At 42.3% G+C, this 25,730-nt stretch overlaps 2 protein-coding genes across 5 annotated transcripts in view; one reads left to right on the forward strand and one right to left on the reverse strand.

Annotated features, from left to right (window-relative positions):
* hip1 (huntingtin interacting protein 1) overlaps positions 1–18,170 on the reverse strand; it is a 49,267-nt gene extending 31,097 nt beyond the window's left edge. For 2 of the 4 annotated variants that reach the window (XM_030393978.1, XM_030393968.1), the window contains exon 1: positions 17,839–18,170. In XM_030393978.1, the coding sequence (XP_030249838.1) occupies positions 17,839–17,955 (117 nt within the window). In that variant the 5' untranslated portion in view covers positions 17,956–18,170. Of the gene's footprint in view, positions 1–8,012; positions 8,696–17,838 lie in introns of those variants that run through there. The other 2 variants (XM_030393986.1, XM_030393996.1) reach the window with 2 other exon arrangements.
* Positions 18,171–23,028: 4,858 nt separating this feature from the next.
* On the forward strand, positions 23,029–25,408 carry bcl7bb (BAF chromatin remodeling complex subunit BCL7B b). Its single transcript, XM_030439170.1, has 6 exons — positions 23,029–23,220; positions 23,703–23,778; positions 23,869–23,956; positions 24,128–24,286; positions 24,566–24,669; positions 24,760–25,408. The coding sequence occupies exons 1-6, from the start codon at positions 23,108–23,110 to the stop codon at positions 24,829–24,831; spliced, it is 612 nt and encodes a 203-aa protein (XP_030295030.1). The 5' UTR covers positions 23,029–23,107; the 3' UTR covers positions 24,832–25,408.
* The last annotated feature ends 322 nt before the right edge of the window (positions 25,409–25,730 follow it).

Genomic DNA, 25,730 nt, shown 5'->3' on the forward strand with positions numbered 1-25,730 from the left:
GTTAGATCGGTCAATGTGGGCAGAAACCCACGTCACTGCTTCCTCAGGGGGTTGAACTCAGCCACTTCCTTGCAGTTTCCCCACTGCGCACAACGGTTACAACAAGGACTCAATCAATTACGCTGAACACAACCCTCCTTTTTGCGTCTTGGTATCTACAGAAACATCTTTTTTTTTTTTCCCCCCTCCACAGCTCTACTTTCAAACAAAGTGTTATTGACACAGTGTTGGAAGCATGTTAAGTTAAGCCTGGCAAGCTCCAATCAGCTCCTTCTGTAGAAAGCAGGGCATTGATATGCTGATCATAGCCTGGCTGTGTCCACGGAGGGGTCAGTGCACTGAGCCCACAGAGAGGAAGCATCTTCTGCCTGCTAAATGCAAAAGCCCTCACCCGTCCACTCACTTCCCAGCCCCTCTGCCTCGCTTCTGAGCAACTCGCGAGGGCATGTGACTGATGCATGCCTCGGCACTTGGACTTCCACGTTAGTCCTGGAGACATGTCATCGCTTCTATGGCTGTGGAGAAAAGGCAGTGCTCTCGGTTATTTTGGTCCCCGCCGTGGCACACATTATATCAACATTAAGGATGAGACGAGCCCTCAGCCATCAGTCTCCAGTCATGAGAAAATGACCGTGGAAAACCCAAATGGGAAGGGGAAGAGTAAATTCGGAAACACTTGTTCTCACCAGATTTGAATTCTCATGGTCGACGAGGAGGCGTCCTCGTGTAACCCCGATGATTTAGTATGGGAGTGGAGATATTAATCTCAGCTACAGTACTATGATTATGTGACCTCAGTCATTTAGGTGGAGGAGGAGGAGGAGGACACAGAGCCGGGATGATAGACTAGCGGTTTTTTGGAGGTTCACATATTTATCAAACCATTGTTTCTTACTGCACAGTCAGGCCCAATGCAAGTATTCAATCATAAAGTCAAGTGAAATGTATGATGAGTTTGATTTTATTCTATAGTGCGAGTTCAGTGACGTATGTGATAAAGGGTTAGGTACGGGTAGAGGATCTCGCCGTGGGCACTGTCAAAAGAATGTGACAGACACCGTTTTCCCAGCAAATGTATTTCAGATTTTCACTCCTGTCCTGTGAGCTACAGCTAGACAACAATAAACCTGCTACTGAGATTCAGAATCTTTACAGAAAAAGGCAAGATGCAGGAACATCCTTCAAAGTCTCCGTGAGGGTTTAGAGACCATGATCTTATCCAGCCCACAGAGGAAATGGTCTCTAAAACTTGACTTCTGACACAGACTAAATGATTTTTTAATCTTTTGAGAGGATAATGCTCGGATTAATGGATAATGGAAATAAACTGTATCAGACGTAGGCCTGCAGGAAACAGCTAAATTATTCTACCAAAATCGAGATGAAATGACATTACATGCATCATGTACAACCCTCAAACACAGCAGAACCTGCTGAAGTGTATCCAGCGGTCCATTTGCATCATACTTAGCCTGGAGATTTCTTTCTGTAAAGCACATGTCCGGATGAAAACCTAATGACTGAGAGCTCAGTTCTATAGGTAAATACTTACATTGGACAGTAGTGTGCAGAGTCTTTCATTCTCGATATTTGATGTTTTCTTCCATCTTGAAGCTCAGCATTAAAATACTGAGGGCACTGACCTTATCAAACACATCTTCCCGATCAAAACTACTTGTTGCCTTTGAAATCTCACAAAACCCAACTGCAGCCAAGGACATGCGAAGCATACTTCAAAGTCGTATCTGACTCCATCTGTCAATAAATAATTGCCATCCCACTTTTCCCTTGCCAAGAGTGCACATAAACACAATTTTTCTGGAGATTTTAGTGTAAGTGATTGGTGAGGGAGGGTGCCAACGCTGCAGCTGACTTGTCCTGTGCTGTACAGGAGCTGCACAGCAAACAGTGAGTGGACGCGCAGAGGAATGAAAACAGGAAACATGCACGGCTGTCTGTGAATGCTGCGGCTCCGTACACTGAGGCGCAGCGGTGGAGGCATGGTCATTGTGGCTGACGCACTGGGGGTGGAGGTAGTGGCGGTGGTGTTGGGGAGGGAGGCGGGGGGTTTACAGGCACTCAGTCAGGCTTCCTGCCTTGGCACACCCTGCACTGCCCATTTCCTGCCTGGCTGCCTGCTGAAAAATGCCCAGCTCCATTCCCCTTCAGCTAAAAACCTTTCCTCGGTCAACCCAGACAGAGCCTGAGACGGTCAGCCAGGCCGAACGACTCATTCCTTCAGCCCTCTCATATTTCCTGCCTTCCAGGACTCGTCCAGGTGACTTGAAAGGAAAACTACAGCCTATAACAACTTGGACTGCTCTGATCAGGGAACACATTTTGGACTTTCCAAAATTATTTGGCAGCTCTAGGAACAAGATGACACAGCTTAAAAACATATACCACAGATTATCTAAACCAGTTTACTTGGATGTAAAACTTAAAGTAAGCCCACATGTAGTCTCTTATTTCAAAGGAGTGCACTCAAAAGCAGCACATACATTAAACTGTGCCAGGAAGTTGATCTTTAAACTGTGATGGATGTTTACATTAGAGTGTTGCTGTCTTCTCTAAATAACTTACTATCATAATGATAATAATAATAATAATTATAATATAGTATAGTAACTATACATTGGCTTGTTCACAGACTGTCTCATTATCTGAATGTTTCTCTTGTAAAGTTGATCAAAGAAGAGCCAAGTTGAAACAAACTGTGGTTTTCTGGACTTTACCCTCACGTGTCTGTGCACAGAGAAGCTGGACAGAATGTCGATGATGAAAGATGGAATCTTTGCAATCTAGGGGTCACACAGGGGTCACTGATGTCACTCCCTAATTTACAGACAGACCCTTTTATTTATGGACTAAACTAAACAACAGGTTACTCGCAGATATAGATCAATATTATCCTTCATTTAGAGTCCAATGTTCACTCTCTTTAATCTCTTTTTCTTTTTTTTTGTATCCACCAACTCCTGAGGGGAATATCTGTTCCTTTAGCTGCTAAATGCTCACTGTGTTAACCGTCTAGTCGCTAACTGTGTTTGGTGCCGAGCAGGTGGTATATACAGGGAGTTTATCAGAGCCCTTCCACTGAAAACAGCTGCCTGCTGCTTTGAAACAATGCTGGTAAGGTGAGATTGTGGGGAGTAACCAAAACAGTGAGCTGATGGAGGCTAAAATGCTCCACAGCGCTCAGACGAAATGCAGAGTTCAGTGACAATACTTCTACTTCAACTACATGAAATTTGATCCAAATGTTGATATGAAAATAAGGATTATTTCAGCTTTAAAAACAAACACTGATGCTAACGGCTGCTAACACATCAGCTAGTTAGTTCAGTTTACCACGCAGCTATATATCAGCCGTATCAGCTGACTCTGTCCAGACTAGGAGCTCGGACCACCAGGGGAGTGTTGTTGATGTTGTTTACTATCAGATATCACCTCTTCAGGTAGAAAATTACTAAGGGCTAGCTAGTTAGCACGCTAACCTCAATAGATATCCATGCAACACAGTACATAAACGTCTCTGACGTAACATCAACACTGTCAGCCTCTTTCTTTATATTCTGTTTATCATTTTAATGTTATCTCACTGGGTTCAAGGTTTTCTACTCCAATGAGACACACAAACATACAAGTAGCATCGGTTGAGAAATACACAAACTGCTTATTTTTGTGTGAAAGTATCTGCTGCTTACATGAGACAAAAAAAACCAATCTGGCATTTAGTATCATCGTTTCTTGTGTACTTGTATGGTAAGAGGCTAAAGAAGGTTTTGACCAACTCGAAACACGCGTCAGTTTCCTTGAAAATAATACAACTCCCCTTGCGGTTCAACAAACATGACCAAAAATAAACATTTGAAACCGAAAGCTAGCCTCACCACAGTCTCTCTCTCTCTCTCACACACACACACACACACACACACACACACACACACACACACACACACACACACACACACACACACACACACACACACACTCCCTTCACCATGAAATGACAATTTATTTATTTTTTACAAACACATTTAAAAAAATCAGATAATAACTGGAAAAGTAGATTTGGGCACAAACATTTTTCCAAAAGTAACCCCACCCGACTCTAAAGGTCACTCCTCTGAACAGAGCCCTCTGTGTTGCTTGTTTAAGGGCCGTTTTTACTTGTTGCAACTGACATGAACATCCGCTCCCATACAAAAGTCACTCCACACCTCTTGAAAAAGGACCCCGGCTGGCACTGACGAGAGCAAGTTGGTGGAAAAGATGGTCTTTTTTAGAGCGGCTATTTTTCCTGTGTACACAGGGACAGACACAGCTGCGCAAGTTAGCAGCTCGCAGAAGTCATGTTACACAGGCCTCACTGGACGGAGCTGAGGCAGCCGGCGTATTGATCTGCACCATCGTCAACAAACTGAGCAGAATCGGCACTGCAATTAATAACGCCGCTCATAAGTGAAGGTGTGGGTAGGTTTCACTGGCAGTACAGTAACTAGGCTTGTTTTCCACAGAGGACACCGAGCCTCTTCTATCCCATTAATAACATCATAGCTGATGCAGACAAGCCCAGTGGGATGCCGCCGTCTCTTAAGAGCCCATTAAAGAGCATGAAAACATCGAGCTTGAGGATATTTGGAGTGTGTGACCTCAGAGCACCAGGCTTCTGTTCCTGAGGGCAGAGGTGCAGGGCAGCAGCTGGTCAAAGACTCACACACACATATGCCGGAGGCAGGGCTCCAGCGTAATTAAACTCTCAGGCCGACACCCCCGTGGCAGGTTTATGAGCCTCTCCTAATAGGACGGCTTTCTGCAGCCTCGTGTGAAGGAGCCTCGGCTCTAAAGCTCGACTTCCTGCAGGACCGGTGATGTCACGACGACGCATTATAAAAGGAACATCTGTGCAGCTCAGCGACGCTCCTCGGCCCACTTGCTCATTACTCCCCGACGCTGAACACGGGTGAACATCACAGAGTTTGTCTGTCTGTGTGTGTGGGTGTGTTTTCCTGAAGGACTTGATGATGGCATATGTAGTGATCTGACACCAATTAAACCATGCTGCAACAGTAAAACTCTGTTGTCGTTGGTTTTCTTCTGCACGCCACAGACGTGTTTGAGCTCAGTCTGCTCAGGAAAGCTTTTGCTGTGCATCATTAGAAACTTTACTGAAGTTACGTGGAGGCAAAAGTGAAGTTTGTCATTCGGAGATGAGACAGTTCACTCCTCCATAAATACATGTCATTTGAAATGGAGGCAGTTTATGGCACCTGAGAAATAACTTCCCTGTTTTATTGAGCCCTTTTGACAAAAAAGACTAAACTACAGGTGCACAGTATCTTCAAAATATAATAACTTCTTCTGATATCATCCTGTTTTTGATTACAAATGAATGTAATAATAATGCATTTCTGTTTCTAACATGCATTTAAATGGTCAATTACCCTGCAGATTATTTTCTCCACTGATGAATTGTTTGGTCTACAAAACAGCAGAACACACTATTTTCCCAAAGTCCAAGGTGATGTCATCTTATACAACCAACAACCCAAAATTTAAAAAGGTTAAAGTTGCAAACAATTAATTGCTGAGTGAAAATATAGCGGTGTAACGGCATCCTGAGCAGCGAATGAAGTAACACTTCCTCTTTGCATGTTGTAATCCAAACTTCTCTGTTCTTTGTTTTGGTAGCCGGGCCGGACACGTGTGCCTGCTGGTGAATGTGAGCTGCGAGCTGCTCAAGACCCCCAACTTGACTCAGAGCTGGCTTTTTTCCTCTCCTCGATGCATGAGTAACTTGATGGGCACATAATGTTACAAGTCGCTTTTCATTAGCGACTGCGTGGAGGAACCACGAAAGCAAACCAGCTGTTAGCTATATTATTAATCTGCAAGTGAATGTTGTACCTTTCAAAGACGTTCATTTTATCATCATAGGAGACTCTAGGGTGTTTATGTTCATACTGATGAGCCCTCTGTCAGTACACTGCATTCATTTCCTCCATATCTGTGCATGGACAGTTTGAGTGAAACAAACACAGGACTTTTGCCTTTCGCTGATTATGTCCAGTGTGCAACATGAAGTGGACAGTGAGTTCTTTTAACTTACTAGTGTAGCAAAGGTGCGTCATGTACATAAAGTAACTTAAGTTAAGTAATAAAGTCAAGTGAAAGAAATGAAGTGATTTTAAACCGAACCACTATGTTTTCCTGAACCTACCCAAGTAGTTCAAGTGCCTAAATCTGACCAAACTGCGAGCCTACGCTGATTCGCCTGTTGCTGGTGTCACTGTAGCGGTCAGTTAATACTCAACCGTCTTGATGTTAATACTCTTCAGCATCAGCATAAAAATGAAAGATGGCGTCTCCGTGACATAGTGGTCTACAGGTCCATCACAGGCAATCGCCACACCCCTAAGTTTTGGCTGGCGACTTCTGTTAACTGCATGTCATCTCCCCTCCTTCCCGACGTTTCAGAGACGACGGACAATTGGAAACACTGTCGAGTTTTGTAAGAAGTCAGCTCCAGTATGTGCAACAGGTACAATGCACCTGGGTCCTCTACTTGGTAAGCTCCTCACACGAGGCTACTGCAGGGACATGAAAAACATCAGCATCTGCTTCAGTGACACCGAGCAGTGCGGTTTTACTGATAATCGAGTCGGAAATACGTAAATCAAATCCCTCAAATCTCTTGAATCCAGCGAGAGACTGTTCGCCTCGGCTATGCATCACCAACGTCTGCGCAGTGTGGGAACGTGGGATTGTTTTCATACCAGCGTGTCTCGCTTCGTGCCAAACAGTTGAAACACAGAGGCAGAGGGGGAACCGAGGAGAACAGCCCTCGAGGAAGTTCTGTCAGGTCCACAACGCTGACCACTTCACCCAGTTACATGAAGTCTCACATAACCAGTGAAGTGAATGGAGAGCTACTGGAGGAGAATTTCCATCGCTACACCTACACGTTGTCTGCGCTGCGTGCCCCGGCTGACTTCATGTGGGCAGCTGAGATTTATTTCAGCAATCGTTCTGAGAGCGAGTTTCCTGTTTGGACCGGGTGCCTTTTCGTGCATTTGCTACTATCAACTGCGTGCCTCTTGTTTCAGCGTTCCTCAGAGTTGTTCCCTTCAATACAAACTCCGAGGATCGCTGGAAAAAGAAGACTCCGGGTTGTCTTTTCATCGCCCACCCTCCCCCACACCTACACAGGGGCTTTTTAAAAAGTACAGCCATCCGTCAATGTTGGCAGCGAGAGGCCGGTTCTGTTGCTCTGGCTTGCGTGCACCTGCCGCAGGAGCCTCGGACGCATCGTCCACAGCGCACGGGAACAAAAAAATAAAACGGACGCTGCGTGATAAAATCCACACACTCGCTTTAAATTCACACCTAGTGTCGCTCTAACACACAAAGACACACTGTTCCGCTCCGTCTTTAAAAAAAAGGTTGGTCTCCGGCTTCAGACATCAACACAAGCCGCAATTGACATTCAGGACACATTTTAGGCTGCGCTTTTGCTGAACTTGTTCCACCGACCTGCAGCTGGAGACAGACAGAGAAAAGGGAGACGGAGACGGACAGCTCCGGGCGCACATCTCGCACATCATCATGTCTCGTGTCCCCAAAATTGTTCCCCGTTAAAGCTGCAAAAAACCGCTCATGTGTCCTCGTTACACAGAGAAACCTGTGATCTGAGTGATTATCATGTGGATTTAGACTGTTGAGACTCCGCGCCCAGGTCTGCTCAGACCCCCACAGCCTTCTCTTCTTCCTCTTCTTCATCTCCACAACAACAACAACAACTAAAGCAAACTTCCCACACGCACGTTTGGCTCCAAGATAAAAACAAAAATAAAACCCACCAGGACAACAACAGAACAAGTCCCTGCCTGCGTGTATTGGCGCTAACAGCCCCGTGAGTGTGCGCGCAGCAGCACTCCTTGGATCAGGACACACCAAACACGCCAAAACCCACCATGTGTGAATGAAGAAAAACAGAAACCTCCACTTACAATTTTACTGAGATCCATGATCGTCCTCCCCCGTGTGAGTGAGTGTGTGAGTGAGTGAGGATCCCTCGGAGCCGGAGAGGGGAAGAAGGAGAAGAAGAAGGAGAAGTAGGAGGAGGAGGAGGAGGAGGAGTAGGTCCGCTGGCTTTATCCTAACGCGGAGTAATTCGTAACGGGAAAGCGATTGAGGCAACAAATGCATTTGGGAGGAGAAGGGGGGGTGGAGCGGGCACTTAGCTCAACATGTGTCCCGATTTGGTATTAAAACGCTCCCCTATCCTTCCTCCTTTCCTTTGCTTTCCTTCCTTCCGCGTCCCCTTCTCCTTATTTTTCTCCGCCAGCCCTACGTACTCCCTTATCGGCGTGGACTTCCAGCATCCGACCCGCTGCCTGGGAGGACAAACCCGGAGGACAAACCCGGAGGACCGCCGCTGATAACACCCGCCTCACATCCACGCCGCCGCCTCAGAGCCACAGTGAAGCGGAGCTGTACGCGCCAGCCCACAGGAGCGGCCGAAGGCAGCAGGACAGGAGGCTACCTTTATTTTGCAAATCGCCCGCTCTCTTGTCAGACAATAGTAGCATGGAGCCCGCAGAGTGGGATGGCTCAAACCCCCGGTTGTTTCCAAAGCTGGAGTGCAGGGACCGCCGAGGGGTCGCGCAGGAGGGGAGGTGGGGTCCCGGAAGTGAGGACAGACAAAACAGCTGAGACGTTTCACTGCCGCAGCTAGTGTGTGAGAGGCCAGGGTGAGGAAATTAAGAAAATGAGAGGAGGAAGTGTTTTCTTTTTCATTATGCACTTCGAGAAAAAAGTCTAAATGGACCATTCAAGATTCAAGTGGACCGATTGAGAGAACATTAAATATGCGCATGTGACTGCTCGACAAAATGCCTTGTGTAGATGAACTGCTGAACCTGTATGTGAGAATCTGTAGTCCATATTGAAAAAATAAAAAGACATGATCTCATTCTGCACATAAACAGTGTCACTGTCAGTATTAGGACTTTGAAGAGGATATGCTGAAAACGGCGTCTGCTCAGACAGAAAAACCACACAAGCTTGCAAGAGGCGACCGCATGAGATTGTATCTCAACTTTATTCTCAACATTGACACTTGTAGAATGAAAAAAAAAACTTCCTCCTCTCGATAACAATATATAATATAATATATAATAACCTTTACTGCCTAAAGTGACATCAGTGCACTGACGCAGTCAACGTTACTGGGAAGCTCTAATTGTGATGTGAGTAACAATTTTAGTGGGAATGGTGATTTTTCGTTTTCATAGATAAAAAAAATACTATCCACTTTCATAAGCCGTTCATCATTCCAATCATTTATTAGATAAAAATGTACAACTCTTGCTAGTTCCAGCTTCTTAAATGTAACGATTTGCTGCTTTTCTTGGTCATTTATGTACGTAAATGAAGAGTCTTTGGGTTTTGGACCGTTCAGCAGCCTGAGGACGTCAATTTGGGTTCTGAGAAATTGTGCCAAGCATCTTTTACAATTTCTTTATGATTAATTAGTTAAACAATTATTAGTTGATTGTGAAAAATAATCTGCAGAGTAATTGATAATGGAAATAGTCCACAAACTTGTTCCCTCACGCCTCAAGAACAGGATTTGTAGTCAAAGCATCAGAATAACGATTAATAATGATTAATTTATAACCGTCTGGCGTGTGTGACACATTTTTACCTTCATAAAATATTGCAGATCCGGAGATTTGGATGCAGCACTTTGTCAAACTGTGATTTCAGTAATATTTGGATACACTGTTCAGCCATAAACAAGACAAAAGACTACAAAGATAAAGCCAAGAATCATACCGTTGCTAAAAACATAACACAATATCACTTGGTCAAATGTTTTAGTGTCAGATGTGAATTACTTTGAGGTCTTTATTTGTGTGTGTGAGTGCGGTGATAATGTGCTGATGGAAAACACATGAAGCCTCAATATGAGCAAGTTTCAGAGGTGAAAACAAGCCCAGCTTCCACTGCGAGACCAGTTCTAGGTAACTGATGCCCCCATCTGGTTTCTCTGAGACTGTCAACCGAAATTTTCTGCACTCAGAGCAAAGCAGAGGAGTTTGAATGCAGTGAGAGCAAGTTTGAAAAGAGTTTTATTAGTAATTGTTATAGTTGGAGTCCTATTCTGTCTGTATTTGCTTTCGAATTTCATTATAAACAAACTATACAAAGGAAGACATTTACTTAAAGGCCTGTCACTAAAACTACTTTCATTGGACTTGTTCCCAGAGATAATTGCAAAAATCATTGTTATCATCATTTTAAAGTCAATTATGTGTGACAGACCTGCCGTTTATTCTCTGATTTAATTATTTAGTTGTACAGACAGTTGGTAAATGTGGACCGAGCTACATACAGAGAAGAGGCTGACACTTTTCCTCCCACCTCCTCAACACATTTGTTTTCCTGGCGGAGGAGGAAAGTTTATAACCATCGCCCACACGATCAGTTCTCTCAGCTGCGTGTGTTGAGCGCTGGAGATTGCCAGACAGGGACATTTCCAAGATTTAGTGTGAGAGAAGACGCAGAGTATACTATGTCAAGTATATCTGTATTGATTAAGTGTTGTTCTAAGCTGCGTGTTGGTAAGAGAAAACTGTGTTTGTGTGGGTTAAAGTGAACACAGTATTGACAAAAATTTTAACGTATTTTCAGGGGTATTAAACCGTAAAAGTACAGCCAGGGGCCAATTCATTAGGTACGGCTGCAACATCTCATGCTATCAAACGCAACAGCTCTGATACAAATCATATACTGTAGAAGATGATAACGTTCAGTCCACCCCCTTTACAAACACAAGATGAACAAACACCACGAGTGACTCAATGAGGGTAGAATTTAAACCCTCTCGGCATGTTTTAATACAAATTAACAATTATGCACTTTGCAAAGGTAGAACATGTGGCAGAGCTGCTGCACTTGATTGCATTAGATTGTATAGGTGTACCTAATAAAGTGAAAATTATGTGTAATATACTAAATCTTTGAGGACTTAATGACATGTCTTTAACTGTAAATTAGTTTATTTAAAAGGATGATGATAAAGCTCCTCTCACCACAAACAATAAGCCCACAAGATCCATTTTTAAATCCAGGCCACTGTTTTCAAAAGGCCTCTCTATACGACCATCAGCTGACCTGCCATGGCCAGGCCAGCCACGATAACCAATATGCTACTCATTATACCATCGGGGCTGCACATTACACCTCCAGGCTTCTCAACATAAACAGTCTGTCTCGAGACAATGCCGGCTCTTTTCCCCCCAGAGTCTCTTCACTTCCTGGTACGGCGTGGGCCCTTCGCTGTGAGGGCAGCCTCACAGAGCATTTCTCACATACAGCCGTCCCACTCTGTCTTTGCCTGGCTTTTCACTCAGCCGCCCACCAACCCCTTCCTCTCTTTATACAACTGACCAACTTGGACTGAAGGGCATGTCTGAGGTTGAGTTAAAACATTCTTTAAAAAAACTGCAGTTTCCTCAAAATGAACAAATAGATGAAACTGAACGCTGGTGACTGATGTTTATTCAGAGTGAATTTATGTGCTGTCAGTGCTCATTATGTGTCGTCTCGTCACCGTCTTTCCGTTACAATTAGCTTCTCGAAATCGAGTTAAGCGCTACTGACGCGAGTATCTTCCTTTCTCAAGTATCACAGATTTGGGCTGAGATGACAAGAAGGTAGACGTGTTCAAACTACAGTTTGGCACAGGAGACAAAAGATAACTTATCAAACATCACAAACCTCTTCACGTAATACAGTGACATGACATACTCTAAATAAGGGGTGTCCAAGCTTTCTCCTTTGGAGGGCCAAAACTAAAAACTTAATGGCGGGCTGTGGGCTGAAAGCAGACACCCTATATTATTGTTTTGTCAGGATGCAAAATGGTACTGAGATCGTAAATTCCATAAATTCCCTTTCTATGAAAATATTGATTCTGAGCGGATCAGATTATGGAAAATTATCAATAAAGAGGAATCCAACAAATATATAATAATTTGAATAAAAAACATTTCGCTAGAGGCATGTGAGAGGCCAAATCGAATGATATTTAAAGGTTTCCTTATACTTTATTTTTTTTAAAAAGAGAATTTTAAGTCAAATACAGAAGAGATCGACCGACTCTCAGGTGTATCTGTTGAGTCGCAGAGCCAAAACACAGTCTGTGCTGAGCAAACAGGCAAAAACAACTACAGAGGTTAAAGTCCTCCAACACAGACACTTCTTCCCCTCTCACAGAGTCACGTCTGACTGACTGTGGGTCTTAAAATGAAACATCCAAATACAGACACTTGAGACAGTCTGCCTTATTAAAACAGGTTTGCAGAGAGCATTGAGGTTCAGACATTTAACAGACTACAAGGCAACAGAACGTCCTTTGTACTTATTTTAGCTGTGAACAAGCCGTACCCTTTAATTCTGCCGGTGGTAAATTAACAACATCCATGTGAGCTGGCGTGGTCAGAACTGGGGCAATGGTTCAATATTATTGTTATTAAGTTGTAGTGCTTTCATAACCGGGTTATGGTAAATCATTTCACATTCATCACTCTGCAAACATCTGCTGTTCAAATAAATACCTCAAAGCAAGTCATCCGCCAAAAGTTTAGTTTGTTGTTATGTATTATGTGAAGTTTATCGCATAAAACCTCCGTTTAAACACTTAATATGTGATTATGAACTCTTTTGCCAAGACTGATAACACAAAATATGAATATTAAACGGTGCAATAAGAATACAAATATCACCAAAGTAACCACTAAAGCCAGCTGACTGTAGCTGTCGTTAGCTAGTTAGATCAGTTAGCTCAGTTAGCCGTGCAGCTAGTGGTCCAGACTGTGTACTCGGAATGGTATTATGAAAAAAAGAGAGGCCAGGGCTAGCTGATTAGCATGCTAACTTCAGTAGGTAGCTCTTCAACACAATACATACACAGCTTTGATACATCCAAACTATTATTTTCTCCACATTCTGTCAATCATTTCAGCTAATTCAAGAATGTGTTCATCTCAAATGTTCCTTTAACTTTAACATCTATTTCAACCATGTCAGCGTCCTTTGTCAGTGCAGAATGTTTTCTGCGGGCTAAACTATGTTCAGATGATTATTCAAAATGAGGCCACTCATGTTGTGGCAGGTTAATTTGCATACCACACGCTTCCACTGATGATGTAGGTTTCAGTCTGACTTTTGACCTCGGCCTCATGTGAAACAAAAAGCACCACTCCATCTCCGTCTCTCTGTCTTTCCGCTTTACTGTGCTGTAAAACACAGAGGAGAAGTCCAAAACAATCTGTAAATCAAAGCCATTGTTAATGCCGCCACAAACTCATCGGTGCACTTTGTTCCACTTACTGACCTGTCACTCATGTCCAGCTCTATTATTCTACAGCCAGTCAGTGCAATGAGGCCACAAACCACCGCCTGCTGTTTCTGCTGCCTCAGTGCTTTTAATGGTCTCGCTTTCGTGCCTGCATGCTTGTCTGTGTGTGTGTGTGTGTGTGCGCGCTGCATGTACTGTATGCGGATGTCCCGACATAACTTCCCTGCGTTTTGAATTGCAGGATGTAGAAGGAGTGAGGGAAAAAACTCAAAAGACAAAGAGGGATGGAGGGGCAAAGAACAAGGTAAAAAGAAAGACAAAAGACGGATGAAAGAGGGGAGGCTGAGAAACGGGGGTGATTAAAAAATTCTTGTCCACGTCTGCCCTGCTGAGTCCTGCTTGTGCCCGAAGGCCGCGGCCCCGCTCCTCCCCTGAATTCCACAGCTGCCAGGGCACCAAACAGCACTAAACCAGGGTGCAGACCAGGGGGACGAGGGGTGTCCAGCACTGCAGGTCTGTCCACTACTAATTCCCAAACAGGGGTACATCTGCAGTTGCCAGAGGCTATGTGAGAATTATTGAATAGTGGCTTAACTAATTTAAGTAGACAAAAACACTTAATCAAAGGAAATCATATACTGAGTCAGCCGTGACGTCTTCACGACATGTGTTGCTATTGAGAGTGTCGATCGTGTAAATTAGCAGGCAAACAGAGCCGTTTAAACAGTTAGAAAAGCAATGGACGATTGGAAATAGGATGGATAAAGTGTTGAAAATAATAGTTTAGGTAGGTAAGAAATGGATCAACCGTTTGAACAAAGTTTCATTTAATTTCTTGACACATATTGTTAACAGGAATACGCTTTTCTTCATTAAAGTCACAGCACATACAACAAGAAATTGAAAGAAAGTGCCGATGTTTAAAGTGCGTGACAAACTCTAATTTATCAGGCGCACCGCATGAAACTAAAATACAATCGAAAGTATAACAGAACCCTGGAAAGGAGGAAAACTAGCTAAAAGTAATGGAAAACATTTCGAAAATGGTCAGCTTGAAGTAGCGGTTTAACGGTTTAAACGGTTACCTGAAAAGAGGTTTAATGGTTGAAACAGTTGGATATAAGTAGAAACTGTATACATAAACTGAAAGCAATGAATAACCCAGATGGTTGAAACAGAAAGATACAAGTAAAGCCAGCTGAATTATTTAGTAAAATAATGGATCAATTGTTGAAGAAGTCCTCTGAACATAATGGATAAACAACTGACATAGTAAGCTGAAGGTATCTGCTCAAAGAGGAAATAGCTATGTCCTGCATAGACCAACGAAAAGTTGTACGAATGCAAACTAAACCAAATCAACCATACAATTATCAGTTGAATTGCGTAGAAGAGGTTGGGAAACGCTGCTGTACAGAGTCAGAGACAGATGCAAACAGGAGTGACCTCCGTGTGGACGAGTGAAGGAGGCGGAGGCTGGCAGGATGTCTAGTTTTAAGGCCTTAATTATGTAACGTACAGTGCGGTGTCAGTCAGGGGCTCACGCTGCATGTCCCAGCTGAGGAACTGGTTCCCCAGAAGTTTTCCCACACGCTCTAATTATGGTCGTTCATATCGGTCTAGAGATTGCTACCTCCGCCAGCTTTCAACCTATTCCGGCCTCTGACAGTTTTGCAATCGAGGAGCGAGTGGGTAAACCTCGGACACGTTGGAGCCTTCAGATAAAGACTATAAAGTTTGTGGTGTGGTTCAGCTTGTCATTTACTTGTGTGTTTTTTCGCACCGCTGTTGACAACACAATAGGACGCGAACCCGAAACATTGCAGTGACGTTTGAGACCGACACGGCAAACATTAAATCCCCCTTAAACTCTAAATTAAAGAGTCAGCTGCTATTATGAGGCTAAACATGTCATTAAAAGCAGGCGCTGTGTGCTATCTGGCTGCCCTGTTTCGTTCTTTTTATAACCCAGTGTGGACGCTGTGACAGAGAGGATTTTGAACACACCCTGGTTGTTTACCCAACTCGGCAGAGAGATAGCAGAGCACTTCTCAGAATCAGGCCTTTACACGACTCTGGCCGTAAAGCCCAGTAAGGCGACCCTGCTGTCTGCTCACATCCACATGGATGTAACTGTGGAATATTGAATTTAGGCTGCACATTGAATGACACACTGTATAATCTAATGGTCACCTTTCTCAACAAATGTTTCCCCTCATTGTTAATGATCACACTCGTTGTTAATGATTAAATGTTATTTCTCCTCCGTTGCCAGCATCCTCACAAGGAGCGACAAACTTCAACAACTCAAAAAAGTAGCCGAATGATCTCAGTTTATAATACCTTCAGAAAAACAACAAAAACAAGTGCGAGTACTTCAGTATCCTACGAACAGCAACTCAATACCATGAATGTTTTAATATATACATTAAAGAGGCAGTGTGTAGTCTTGGAGAAGAAATCCTAACTCAGAATTTTTATGTTTAGAACATTAATGAGGTAATAATACAAAGTCAGAAATATTTATTTTTACCATAACTGAATAAACAAGCTGTTCTCAGAGGAAAATAAGGTCCAGAACACTGTTTGAAGCAGGAAAGGTGGCAGGGTCCGCCACATATAAACAAAGTAAAACAGTATGAAACTGTGTTGCCCTGTAAGGTCAGTTTGTTTATTCAGTTAATTCAGTCATGAAAACAAAGAGAGTTTGTTTATCACGTTTGTTTAGGCATAAAAAAATCAGTCAATGATGATTTTTTTTTTCTCTTCTGGTTCAAACGTCCTCCTCAAAACTACACGGTGCACCTCTAAGCTCGTGCCAGACTCTCCAGCTAAAACGAGAAAGTTTTTGGAGGTGATTTAAGTGTAAAAAATGCGAGACAGACAGGCAGATAGACAGATATTTGCAGGCAGACGGGAGGTGAAAGCCAACCGGCCTGCAGATTTAGGCAGCTTTAGAGCACAACAGATCAGATGAGATTATCTCTCGCTGATCCGCTGTAAAGTAGACAGCACATTCATTGATTCCTGCACCTCCTGCCTCAGTCAAAAATCAACCACAACAGGGGGGGGGGGGGCGCAACAAATCCTAATCGCTGACTTAGAAAAGTGTGAGAACTCTGGAGGAAATATAGCATTACACTAACTGTGTACACAGAACCAAACACCTGAATGTGTCACGCCGCGGTTTAGACACGCTGGATAATTAACGGAAAAATCAAACTTGGGCTTGTTTCGACTTGCGTAAATATTTTCCCTGAGAAAAAAAAAAACCTTCCTCTGAGCGATCTCAGGTAACTGACGGCTTCACTAAGAACTGCTGCGACACACGACAAGAAACCAACGTGTCCGTATCATGTTGTGATTCCGCCTTGACACACTTCCAGACGGTGTGATCTCTGACAGCCTGACAGTGACCCAGTGACCAGGCTTGGCACGGACGCATGCGTGTCTCCCAGCCTCTCTAATCCATTCTGCCGCTGTCCTGGATGGGATGGGAGAGGCGTGGGGGGTGAGAGGGTGGAGAGGCTGGGGGGAGTGGGGGGGAGCAAATTGTGGACGCAGAATAGCCAAATACCTGCTGTGCACATTTAGGCTGTGTTGACTGTGCTGTCCAATGTAGCGGCGGCCGTAAACGGGAGAAGCACGTTGCAGCAGCACTACCGCGGCAGTTTGGCTGCCTTGATTCATCTGACCTACTTTCTCCCCCTCCCCTCCCATCCCATCCCTCCCCTGTGCCTGGTCTGGGAGAGAGGGGAGGGGAGACCACCAGGCAGGAAGCAGCAGGCTCCACAGCGTAACAGCAGCCTACATACATATGGGAGAGCACTTTATGCAAAGTCACAGCATTCTTTATTCACCGGCAGCAGCAGCAGCAGCAGCAGCAGCCATAACTTAAACCAAAAGATGATCTCCTCATCATCATCATCATTATCACTGAGCCTGCCCGACTGAGGGGGCCTACAGGAGGCACTGACAGCCTGTCATACATGCCACAGCTCCACACACACACACACACACACACACACACACACACACACAGCTGCAGCTAGCCTCCCTCCTGTCTGGTTTTATCCTAAACAGCACAGTTATCTGAATTCCAAATGCCATTGACCTACATTTCAGCAACTCTTTTGTTGTACAGTAGACACTAAGTGGTATCTGTTATGATCACACACACATGAGGGAAAGTAACACTGTGGGGTAACCAATGATCTGGATCTGAACAGTGTAAATAAAGTATGAAAAAAATGGACGAGTCACTCAGAATCTGCCCTGATCAATATGTGTGATTGGTTGTGAAAACCTCCCAGTGAGTTCATGACAGCAAACATCCTGGAATGACTGTTATTCTCCCACCATACAAAGCGGCTCTGAGCCAGGAGCTCCACTCCCACGCTTTCACTACAATAACATTATTACATTAATGTGACCCTCCACCCTCCACCCCTCTCTGCGCTCCGTACCTGCCCCCGCTCAAAGTTCTCCTTCTCCAGCTCCAGGCTGTTGGCCCCCCCGGTCCGTCGGATCACTTTGGGGATAGCGTTGGGTACTTGCTGCATGGAGCTTTTCACTCGATCCATTGTCGTCTGTTTTTTCTCTTTTTTGTCTCCCACAGCGCGAAACACAGAGCGAAAACAACTTTCAGCCGATAAAAGAGGCGCGAGTGTAGAGAGTAAAATAAGAAATAAAAGCCGCACTAACTATGGCGGGCAGCGGTCCATGCTGTGCTGGACTCGTCGGCCCGTGGATCATTTGGCCTTTCTGTCCAACACCCCAGTCAATGACAGGAGTAGTCTGAGCGGCACCAGGGTGAAGCGAGGCGCTCTGAGAGGGAGGCAATGCTTCCGCCTTCACCTTTTCAAAATAAAAGCTCCTGTTGACTAAAACGTGTGTGAAAATACAGATGTTTGTCCAGTAAACTGAACCTGAGCCCTTAGTGGAAGATTTTTTTATTTTATTTATTTATTTATTTTTTGTTCTAATGATGTAGAGCTAGTGAATGCAACTCAGTAGACTTAGTACAATTCAGAGATAGTTATACCAGTGGACTACTCTTTACCTGCCCATTCAAGAATGTCCTGGTCAGGTGAGTACTGATGCACGCTTTGCTACTTTAGAGGAAAACACATTTTGTAATCTGAACAAAAGATAATAAAAACAGTCAATTAGCTGCCATGTCTACCCACTGATTCCACAAGATAATATGTCACTGGCACCATTCACCAGCCCATACTGAATGGATATCAATGTCTGCTCAGCTCACTTTGAATGCCTAAAGAGGGCTTGTACTTTAAATATTGTCATGTTAAGCACTTGTCATTTGTTTGGTGAAAGGATATTTGCAATAAGAATGTACAACCACTGTGTATAATATATAATTTCACGATATGATTTATAATTTCATTTTACAATAATACTTTATGTGAATCAATCAAATAAACATTATTTATATAGCACCTTTCAAACAAATGAGGTGCATTCAAAGTGCTATACAAGTGATTAAAAATAAATAAATACATGAGCTATTCAGAAAACAAAACTGGATTTAGAGACTAATGCGCTCGAAGGCAGCAATTAAATATGGGTAGTTATGAAGATAAAAAGATGAAGAATAAAAGATAATACAAGCAATAAAAACAAAATATCATGCTATAATGATAATAACAATGACAATAATAATAATTTCCAAACAATGTTACAAAGTGTCTCAGAAAAGGAAAAGAGCAGCAGATAACAAACTTTATTAAACAAATACTAGTTACAAACTTGTAACTAGTTACAAAGTAATGAAGCAATACATGATTCATTTGTTCCTAGGTTTATTTCATCACTGATTGTTTGAAATTTCCACATAAAAAAGTTTCATTTTTACTGCCTACACTTTTACACTCATCAGTTTCTAATAATAAGTATCGCCACTGAAGAAGCAATATCGATCGAACCCTTGTTCATGCACACTGGCACACTTGCGGTCCATCCCTTACACCTTTAGTTCCGAGTTACTTTGCATCAGAGTGAATTATTAAGTTAATCTATATTATTAGTGTCAAGAGACTAAACCAAACAAAACACTGGTTCCAGTTATCAGGAAAATGCTGAACTTTGGATCCAATAATCAGTCAGGCCGATAATCAGTCGACCAACAGTATGCATAATATACATACATGTAAATATTCATGTATATGTACTTTACTTTTGATACTTCAGTACATTTTATATCAGAGACTTTAAGACTTTCATTCAAGTAATCTACTTTTCAAATCACTGACTTTCACTCCTAATAAAGTAAAGTGTCTGTACGAGCTTTTGGATACCTTTTACAACACTGTGTAGAGCAATATGAATCACAGATACTGAGTCATAATTACTAACGACTAATTACCTTATGTATAATATACTAGACCGGTGATTTTACCATTTGTTGTCTGTTTTGCATTTGTACTTCTGTCCCTGACTTATTGTTATTTCACGGGGTTTCATTAATCACTCGGCTTTATTGTTTTGTCTTGATTGTTCGTACCACGTTTATGTCTCCTTGTTTTTACACTGGGTGTGTGTATTTTTTTAAAATATTTCGAGTAAATAAAAGTATCTTGCAACGATGTTTTGAAAGTTCAATACAGATAAAGCTCATTACTATGGACGATTTTATTTGTTTTAAAAAAGCAAAATTGGCATGATGAATTGTAATCTAAAATCTTGTTGGAAATACATTTTACAAACACTTTCTCTTAATGTGTGCGCCCACGAGACCGGAAGTGGCATGTGCAACAATCGGCGGACACTTTACAGAACTCCATTTCTCTCTTTATAACACTCAGTTGTGTAGCAGGCTGCACAAAACACACGACCTGTGTGAAAACTCCTCCTGCCCCGTGTCTCCAAAGCAACCTGAGGAGGTTGTCGCTCCAGGTGTGTGTGCACCGTTCAGCTCGCGTGCCTCTCAGCGTCGCCGCTATTTGGATATTTTCTCTGGCAACTGTCACTGACTCCTCCCACTGCGCTCAGCTACTGGCTGGAGCTGCTGCAGGCCCCGCCCACAACGCCAGTGCTGTGTGGAGATTTTAATTTTCTAAAGCTTTGTCCAAAAACTCAACAGTCTCATCAAATAGATATGAGTTGTAAGTCGAAACAGTGTTCCTGCAGTGCTTTTTGCCAAAAGCTCGGCAAGAAATGAATAATCACCTCTCCTGTTGTGTCTTAATCAGTGCCAACACCACTTGTCCAAGTATCAATAGAGTCACTGATCATTGGCACCGAATCAGCTTTCTGATCAGTGATGATGTACAGTGTCTCACCGTGTATTGATTGTTAAATGGGAGAGCTTACATCGCTGCTTCTTTGTTCCCTTTATATCACTACACATTATTTTTACACAGATTTGTCCTGAGGCTACACCACTTGGCTCAGTTTTGTGAGTTTTGAGTGGTTAGTATCTGGTTAAAGAAACCGACCCTGCTCTCGTACGTCCTGGAGGATGTACGCAAGTGAAGGTTAATTTCCTGTTTGTGATCATTCCTATAATTAATAAATCAAAACTGCCATCAACCTCAGGAGGAGCCTGTTTGTACGACTCAAGGCTGCCCTCTGCTGGTCAAATGCAGGAACCACCACAAGTCAAAATTGGTGTACGTTTAATCAAACTTTTGTCTAAAATACACTCAGTAGCAAGGAGGAATACAGTTTTCCCCATTTACAAATATATTAAAAGAATTGATCTATAAGAAAACAAAAGAAAGAGGACCAGCTGGAAGTCTTTATTATATTTACTTAAAATAAATAAATCACACATCATAATCAAGCAGATAAATAGCAATAGATGAAATATCCAAATCCTAAAGTGACAGAACCAATACCACAGTGTAAAATCACTCCATTACTACTCAATGTTTTCCATTCCAAATCCAACTTTAGTAAAATTATTAAAATTTCTTCAGCTATAAACCAAAAGTATAAAGTATTCACTGTTTAAAAGTCAGCCCCTGTGATTCACATATCATAATATATAGAGATGTCAACTGATGGAGATCATCAGTGTGTGAGAAGGATTGTATCTAGTTTTAAATATGAGTTTTAAATAAGAGTGGACCCCAACACAAGATCACAAGTCAGAAGATGATAAATCTGGTGTGACTGTGAGATGATTCATAGGGTGGAACATTTTAGTTTTACTCTTTTGGGCCTTGAGCATTGATCTTGATAAGACAATCTGTGAAGTTAAGAAGATAAATAATTCCATTGTTGATCAGATAACAATGGACAGTGGAAAAAGGATGAGGGGGCCCAACCAGATACTGCATTTTTGTACAGGGTCACAAGCCAAAAGGTTTGGGAACAACTCGTTTTATCTTTAGTAAGGCTAGTGCTTGCCATGCTTTTACAGTAATGGCTGGTACTGTACATATATATTGTATTCTACTGCACTGGCTGAACTTATTGCGAGGTTACTGTTCACAACCTGTTACTTACTGTTTTTATCTCTGTATTGACTGTTCCCTGATTGGTGGACCCCCACAGTAAGACCATTGCCACCACAGGTATATAAAATGTGACATTACATATTATAATTTAGATAACTAAGCAATAAAATAAAATACAACATTAAAAAGCGTAAGGCCTAATTTGTCAAAGTATCTCTTTAATCATGGTTAATTAACCTAAATGAACAAATTTTAATGTTGCAAACCCCTTGTAGCGCTAGAACCAAAACTAAGGCCAGGGAGAAATATGGAACAAATACCAGAAATTACCCAGATAATACACTGTTATCATTGTCAGAGATTTTACATATATATATATATATATATATATATATATATATATATATATATATGAAATCTCTGACAATGATAATCAGAAAATGCTGAATATCAACCTGATCATTGGGCTGATAATCAATCAGTCTACCCCTGTTTCGTACCAGATGTTTATACCTGTGCCATGTATATACCATGTATATAGATAGATAGATAGATAGATAGAATTACTTTAATGATCGCAGACTGGGACATTATTTTGTTACAGCAGTAGTGGGTCCGCAAATAAAACATTTCATACATAACATAAATAGAATCCAATATATACATAGTGTATATATACAGTGCACAGTGTGCTATAAACAGTAAACAATAATAATATATACAACAAAACAAAATATCATGACCTATTTATAAGCTGTTTATCCATAACACACATTATTAGAATTTGATTTTAATTACGTGATTTACTTATAATATATATTTAGATAAGCATTGTTAGAGGTCTGAATTCCATTGCCAGCAACTGCCTCACTGTAGCCACAGTGTATATAAGACCTATAGCGCACTTCAAATTTGAAACTACAAGTTTATGTATAATCTTAATTTGTAGAGTGACTACAAATGTAGTTGAATAAAAATCATGATATGAGTATGAGTACAGAGCAGCAGATAATTAAAATACTTCAGTAGAAATAGGCTAGTTCAAAACTGTAATTTAGTACAGTCCCCTACTACTGACAGCCACTGTAATCCTCCAATGATTTCAACCCAGATACATGAATGTATAATAAATAAATACATGAACAAATGACACAAAACAGGTCCACCCATCATTACAGCACACAGTACAAGCATACTGACAGCCAGGCTAGAAAAAAAGAGAAAAACGCATCTGAGCCGGTGAAATCTCGCGAGATTACCACAGTAACGGAGGACTGGGGCTTGGTCTTGAAGTTTTCAGATGCATCTGTAGATGAATCATAACAGCATCAAGATGTCGGGACGATCAGGCCGCGCCGAGACACGAAGTCGGGCTAAAGATGACATTAAAAAGGTCCTGGCGGCCATCGAGAAAGTGCGCAAATGGTATGTAGGCTGTCTGGGGGACAATATGGAGGGAAATGTATTAGTAGACCGTAGGCTGATATCTGCTGCGTCGCTCAACAAACTTCAGTCGGAAAAGTTCGATGATTGACGGAGCTGCTGACCAATCAATGCCCCGGGTTGACAGGCGAGGCGGGGCTAACCGAGTTTTTTCCGCCGAGAGCTGTCAATATGGCTACAGCCTCACATGCTGCGAGCTGTAACAGAGACGGCTGTCCTGTGAACACATTACACTGAAATAAATCAACACCTGCCGTCCAATCCTCAGAATTTTTACATGCTCATGTAGAGTAGGCGATGAATACCTCTGAGCGTGATGGTATATGTGATTAGCTGTCAGCTTTGCTGTGCACAGAGAGGAAGACACGAGCATGTATTATGTCATGGTGCAGATTAATGGTGTTAAGGCAGCTGGTCTGAGCTGAGCTCCTGTCCGAAATTACTTCAACTAATTTCATCCCCAGGGAGAAGAAATGGGTGACAGTTGGGGACACGTCCTTACGTATATTCAAGTGGGTGCCAGTGACAGAAACAAAGCAGGTGGGGTCCTCTGGCATGTAGCAGAAAAATCCCAATTGCTGTGAAGGCTTTATTTAAAACACTGAATGACTATCCCCTTTTTGTTGTCAGATATATCGCACCAAATCCACAGGTGGAGATGTCAGAGGACTGAAAGATGTGGTCCTGGAAAATACTAACTCTTTATTGGATTTCACTGGTGAGTCTTGTGGCTATTTTTTCAAAATATTCAATAAATAGCCCTCCGGAGCCATTGCATTTATCATGAGGTGTATGTGTCACAAAGACTGAATCCCACAAACACATAATATTTTAAAAAAGGAAGAAAATAGCCCAATGTTCAGTACAACTCCTGTGTGTCCGCCTCTAGATGAAAACAGCAACCAGAGCTTTCTGTCGGACGTTTACCAGCCTAAGATGGATAACAGCAGCAGTACCTCCAGCTCGCAGCAGGTCAGCCCTCCACACACCTCCAGCCTCCGGACCGAAGACTCTCAGCCACCAATGCTGGGCCAGGAGAGTGTCGATGGTACGTGTATGATGACTCTTTTTTTCCTAATGTTACACATTATGTCTGTAATTAAAAAAAAACAAACAAAAAAAACACAATAGATAGTGTATTTGTTAATAAAAATATTACCACGACTCCGGTCATCAGTTGGCCCGGCAGTACACTCAGACTTGTGTGTCCCATTGTCAAGTTTCCACATGTAACACATTCAGGTGTGTCCTGTATTAACTCTGCATTCCTTTATCCGTCAAAGCTGTATCAGCAAGGTCATAATCTAACTCTTCTTTGTGAATCCAGAGCCAGTTCATTCAGGACAGGAGGGGGCCGATGAGCCTCCCACTCTCATCAAGGAGGACCTTCTCTCATCAGGAACTGTCAGACGGACCCCTCCAGACACACAGGTTCACTTGAATTAAACTAGAAAATATTTTTTATGTAACTGTGTGAGCATTCAGGTAACCTATTTAACACGTTTCCTTCTCATTCTACAGGAGGAGCTGGATGAATCAGGAGCACCTCCTTTAAAGAAGATTTGCACAGGAGAAAATGCCGTTCTGAGATAGCTTATTTATAATCATTTTGTTAAAATACACACGATACTTGTTCTCAGACTGACTAGCTAAGCTTTTCAAATTGTCCCAAGGTTCAATCTCAGCAAAAAAAAAAAAAAGTACTGCAAAATCTTTGTTCACTTTTAAAGGTCTCTAAAGTCTTGCTGTTTCTAAGTGGTTTTTGAAATGAATGGATAAGGTTTTTTTCCAAACTGTTGCAAGTCACTGTTGTTGCAGGCAGTGTGATTTTGGTTCACATGCTAAAGTATCTAGCTTTCTGTTTTCTGTTTTAGTATTTTTGCAGTTAAACGTTACTTTTGCATGTCTCCATATCCTGTTGCTTATTTTGGAGGTTTCAGGCCATTTTCAATAAACATATTCACTGTGTAGCTTTATGCAGATTGATGTTTAGATGTGCCATCTTGTTTTAAATAAGGTGCCCTCTCTGGATCAGATCTTATTTTGGCTTATCACATGTAAGAATAAAAAATGCTTTTTTAAAAATATTTATAATATAATTTGCCCATGTTTATAACTGAAGACGCTGTAAACCGTAATAAATGCATCTGTCTATTTCCACTTCAGTTCACTGGTGCTGTAAGGTTTCTATTTATTTAGCATAATGTCTTGAGGCAGTTGCTCTGCTAATGAGGGCAGGTCCTATTGTTTAATCAGACCTGTTTAAAATGGAGCCCATGCAGTGTGTTTAGAAATGAATTAAATGACTGAGGAGTAACGGATGGATCATCATTTTTAAACAATTAAATTAACAAAATATTAAAGTGTGATTTAAAAGGATCTTACAGTCTTTATTGTCGTCAGCTGACCTCTAGTCTCCAATTTATATTCTGTGTGGGCGTGGTGTATGTGAGGGGGCCATTCCGGACGGCTAACTGACAGCCAACATTAGC

Source organism: Sparus aurata, chromosome 2 (assembly GCF_900880675.1).
Source record: "Sparus aurata chromosome 2, fSpaAur1.1, whole genome shotgun sequence".
Taxonomy (NCBI): Eukaryota; Metazoa; Chordata; class Actinopteri; order Spariformes; family Sparidae; genus Sparus; species Sparus aurata.